Raw genomic sequence first — 5,256 nt, 5'->3', positions numbered from 1 at the left:
GTAAAGCTACTGTAATGTGATCAGATGCTAGTATTTGTAGTGGAATCTGTTTTATATTACTAAAACTATCATCCCACTCCTCGGAAATCAGGAACCTATCAATTCTGGAAGCCATGTGTTGAATATCCCCTTTAAAACAAGTGAAGCTACTATCTTCTAATCGTAGATCAATTAAGTTCATGTCTTCAATGAAATCAGAAAATTCCACCATACCTCTTGTTCTCCTCCAACAATTCCTTTTTTCTGAAATGAATCTGGTGACATTAAAGTCTCCACAAACAGCTCAAGGCCCTTCCATCAATCCCCTTATTGCACCTATCTCATCCCACACTATCTTTCTCTCAATGTAGTTATTTGGAGCATATACCCCAGTTATATGACATGAAAATTTCTGAAAATGTGCCACAAACTTGCAACTCAAAGTGTAGTAACCACTTTCCAGAGCTTCCCCTTCCCAGCTTCTACAATCCCACATCATCATGATACCCCCTCTAGTGCCACTAGCCTCCAAGTGAGCAAATCTGATCCATCTTCCTCCCCACACTTGTTTGACAATCTCTCTAATGTCCCCCTCTAGTTTAGTCTCTTGGAAGCATATGATGTCTGCCTTCCAGTCAACTACCAAACTCTGCACAATTCTCCTTTTATCCCTGTCATTCAATCCCCTTATATTCCATGAAACTATTTTGAACTATATGGATCCAAGGTAAGCACCTTCCTCCCCTTACTCCTTTCCCCCTCGATCTTGAATTTAACATCGAAAGTAACTAGACCTTTTAATTCCTATTCCCCTTTGAATCTTGTCTTCTTACACACACTGTCAGACTCCATCCTTCTAGCTTGTCTGCAGCTATCTACTTGTAACAACAATTCCAAGGCCTCCTCTTTATGCCCCCAGAAATCTACCTAAGTAATTTGCCCAGCTTGATCAAATTATTTTGGACAAATAGTGATGTCTCCCTTGCTGTGACTTGAATGGTTTGTTGTTGCTAAATGAGAAGAGGTTCAGCCTCTTCCACTTCCCAATTTTCTATAGCTATGATTGTATTTTGTTGAGCTAATTCCAAAGTTTGTTCTTCCATTCCTCTGTTCTCATCTTCTCTTTCCTCCAGATATTATGTTGCCCCAATAAATCTAGAGAAGATCCCCTGAAAACAGCCTCTGTTACGGCCACATTTATCTCTGCACAGTTTCCTTGAAAATATGCACTTTGATACTTGTCATGCACCAACTTTTGGGTGGAATAAGGTTCTAGAGCTTCAACAAAGAGATCGCTGGGTAAATCTTATGAATTGGGACCTTTTAAGTTATTGAAATGACTTCTCTTGCAAAGTATGGCCCAAAAAAATTATTAAAAGCCGCCTCCTTATTTGGCTCAGCTTGCTGGCCCATTTTTTAGTTGCTTCATTAAACCCAACCACCTGCTTCTCACGTGCATTTGTTTTCAAAAATCTTCCAACTGTCAAAGAAGTACCACCCACATGATTTCTGTCTTTGAAATCCCTGTAAGAAGAGGATCTTTGTACTCCAGCACAGTTGGTAACCTTATTTGCCCTCTGGGTAAAGGCAATAATTGGTTTTTGCACTATATCCTCTTCACCGATGCCTCCCTCTGCTAATTCCGGTGACACTTCATATCTTATCTTGCTTTCCAGCCATATTGGAATGTGGTGAGTGATTCCGTTACAAGTTATGTATACCTCTCTTGGTAGATTCCTCCCATTGTTCCTCACCAAAATTCTGGCCCACTTCAGATGATTTTTTAGCTCTATTTCTTCTTCAGTAGCCATCCATCCTCCACAGAATTCGCCTATTTCTTGAAAAGTTCTTTGCGACCACAGATGCTGAGGAATTCTTACTGTTTTAACCCAGGTTTCTTTGATTTCAATAGAATTTGAAATACACCCGGCATGGGGTTCCACCATTCTAATTGCAACCTGAGCTTTTTCCCGAACCATTGCCCTTGAATGGTCCTCTCAGCCATGTATCTATTAGGGAATTCTAATAAGAACAAATCCCCGTAAATCTCATAGATGTTTACCCCAAAAGCATTTTCCAAGTTGAAGTTGACCACCTTATGTCAGCAAGTGTGGGTTTTTCCTCCGCCTCTTCTCCGAAACTCCCCACTAAACATCTCTTCAAATGGCCATTCTCTTGTGCATTAGCAGATTCAGAGATGTCAATAATTCCACTGTTACAAGTCACCTCTGCTTCACGAAGACTTCTAGTCTGCCATTTACTATCTTATACAGCCTTCTTATAAGGATAGTTGGCCTTAATTAATCTTGGGGGAGCAGCCACTGCTACCTTTTTTGAGTATTTAATGAAGTTGATCTTAAATGCTATCTCGTTCCAACCTGCATTAAAGACTGGTTCAGGAATAATAAGTGCTAATCTTCCTCCACCATTTAGTGACAGAATACTCATGTATCTCCCATGCTCATTAAATTTCCTGGTGCAAAAGTGTTCTGAATCCTGCTCTGAAATTTTCCATCTCCTGATCACTCTATTCTTGTCTTTTGAGGCCTTTTTAAGAGTGAAGTAAATCCATTCCATGATCTTTTTGCTCACGGTCAATCTCCTCATCATCTTGCGACTTCTTTCAACCCATTCGTACCACTCTGAGTTGCTAGCAGACCACCTGGTAATATCAAAAGATTTGAACCCAGCATTAAAGTAAATCCTGTTCTCCCCCATTCCAATACCTTGGATAGGGATAAGAATGGAGAAAGCAACTGCAGAAGGTGAAACCTTGAAAAGAGAGAACAGAGGGAGGGGAAGAAAGAGAAGAGAGAGGTACCTCTGATGGAAGAAAACCGGAGGAGAGATTCTCCCTCCTAGAGGGAAGGAGAGAGGCGAGTCTCGAAAAGAGTGCCTGAGAGCATTTTTGTTTGTACCTTATGAAAAACATGTTTATTTCTTTCCCTTTTCAGAAGGAAAAAAAAGAAAAGCATTCCATGGTAGCCACGACACATTTCTCGTAGGTTTCCTTTAAAGACGACAGATCATCACACATCTCTAAGAGAAATTACCTCTCATCTGATGCATGTTGCATATGACCATTAAAAAATAGCAATGGAATCATTGCAACGTAAAACAAGTTGAACATATTACAGCAATCCACAAGTAGGAAGACCCAACCATTCCGCACCATGAGAATAAGTTGAGGCCTGACGAAAGGTGAATCAAGATATAAGAATTCTGCACCTAAGCCAAACCATAGGTTGCCTATAAACTATTTCTGAAATAACAAATGATTGATTATAATAGAAGGATAAAAAACAACTTTTGGACATAGAACCAACCAACCAACCAGATGATTAAAAACCTCATGGACATGCATAAAAGTTTTCTGAAAGATTTGCTTGGCCACTTTCACAGATCACTTGTAGAACTCAAAATCAGTATCAGGCTTTTTCACGTTCGTCCTGTACCCCTTTTCGAAGTCCTTGGGAAGAATGACATATCGATTCTTGCGCACAGCATGCATACCCGCTTCTTGACATATTGCAGCAATCTGCAGATATTGCAACATGCATCACATATATGCATTGCCACAAATTGACTTATTGATAATGGTTACTTGCATTTCTATCATTACTAACCACAGTATTTATGCAATACAAGGGAAGAAAGGACAAAAACAGTTGCCACCAAACTATAGAACCATGAGCACTGACCACTGTTCTTGACATTCTAGATAAGTAGCAAAGGACCCTATTTACCAAACCAAAGCAGATAGAGAGTTGAAAGACTAACCTCAGCAGCACTAATTTTGTCAGGGCGAGAAACATAGTCCTCCAAGTCGACCTCATCACCTAAGTTCATCTTAGCAGTGCAGACCTGCCCAAAATAATCAATTTTAAATTGTGCTTGATTTAGTATGAAAAAGCGGAAATACTTCTGCAGGAGATGCACAGTTTACAAGTTCATCTATCTAAACTGCCTACACTCACCCTTCCTCTTCACTTCTTTTTTCCCAAGGAATGAGGGAGAGGAAAGAAGACAAACATGAGTAGAAGATCATCTAACAACCAAAACTCACCTGAAAAACAAGCCTTTTCTGACGCCTATCAGGCAAAGGAAATTCAATCTTACGATCAAGCCTTCCAGGACGCAGAAGTGCAGGGTCCAACGTATCAGCTCTATTAGTAGCCATAATAACTTTCACATTAACAGTTTGGTCAAAACCATCCATCTGCAGACGAAAACCAGAAAGAAATTCCATAAATATTCAAAGTATTTACATCTATACAGCCAGAACTACTTTAGATCTAAATAAAGAAGCATACCTGATTTAGCAACTCCATAAGGATACGCTGGACCTCTCTATCAGCTCCAGTCTGAGCATCAAACCTAGCAGTAGCAATTGCATCTACCTCATCAATGAATATGATTGCTGGCGCATTTTCTTTGGCAAGGCGAAAGACATCACGAACCATTCGTGGGCCCTACAACAGTCAAAGATTAAGAGAAATGATCAAAACTAGTATAAAATTAAAGCCAATGGTGGCTTGAAGCGATCCCATTTCACCAATCTTCATTCAGGAACAAAAAAGTTGTATCAAGGTGAACATGCTGCAACGGAACATACAAAATGCAACGCAAAACTGCATTTTGAGATAAATGGACTCTGCTACCTGATTGCAAGCAGATCTGTCTACAATAACTTCCGTATTTCGAAAAATGGTTCTCATAAATGATGTCTGCTAGTGAAAGATAATTGAAACCAAAGAACCTGATGTCCCAAACGTTGTATTCCTTAAGGTTGGAGGTATTGCTGGACAATCCATGTTACTTTATAGCAGTGATTTAAAAGGCACAAGGCAAACATCTTTCAGGATTTATCATCCTTGGCACACGAAAACTATAATGTAAGTCAAAAATATAAAAGACAATGAAAGAGATGGGAAAACCCATAAGCGATTAAAGTATAGTGGAAAATAGAGTAGCAAAGATTAGAGAGTAAATCGACTACGTCACAGACTGGAATACATATGCTCCAGCTATCAGGTGTCATGTATGTAGTATCTGCTCTCAAAGGAGAGTGAATGTTCCTTCAATACATGGAAAAATCCCTATTATAAGTTTTTATTTGGACTCACATGTTGCCCAAGTATTGATATTATTTTGTCTCAATTAATTTTACTATTAGGTGTATTGTTCTGATCTGCTTGTGTTTTAGGAAATCAAAAAGAGGTCAATTCATCAACCGAGGACATCTGTATTGGATTTTCGAAGAGAGAGAGAGAGAGA

At 39.4% G+C, this 5,256-nt stretch overlaps 1 protein-coding gene across 1 annotated transcript in view; it reads right to left on the bottom strand.

Annotated features, from left to right (window-relative positions):
* The window catches only part of LOC109229246 (26S protease regulatory subunit 6B homolog), a 17,124-nt gene continuing 14,887 nt past the window's right edge, over positions 3,020-5,256 (bottom strand). Inside the window, exons 3-6 of the mRNA XM_019394622.1 lie at positions 4,293-4,451; positions 4,046-4,198; positions 3,760-3,843; positions 3,020-3,517 (exon numbers count right to left, since the gene is read on the bottom strand). Of these exons, the coding sequence (XP_019250167.1) occupies positions 3,383-3,517; positions 3,760-3,843; positions 4,046-4,198; positions 4,293-4,451 (531 nt within the window). The 3' untranslated portion in view covers positions 3,020-3,382. The remainder of the gene's footprint in view (positions 3,518-3,759; positions 3,844-4,045; positions 4,199-4,292; positions 4,452-5,256) is intronic.

This window comes from Nicotiana attenuata, chromosome 7 (assembly GCF_001879085.1).
Source record: "Nicotiana attenuata strain UT chromosome 7, NIATTr2, whole genome shotgun sequence".
In the NCBI taxonomy this organism is placed as follows: domain Eukaryota; kingdom Viridiplantae; phylum Streptophyta; class Magnoliopsida; order Solanales; family Solanaceae; genus Nicotiana; species Nicotiana attenuata.
The sequence above is the reverse complement of the archived record's forward strand: the minus strand, read 5'-3'. Positions and strand labels throughout refer to the sequence as shown.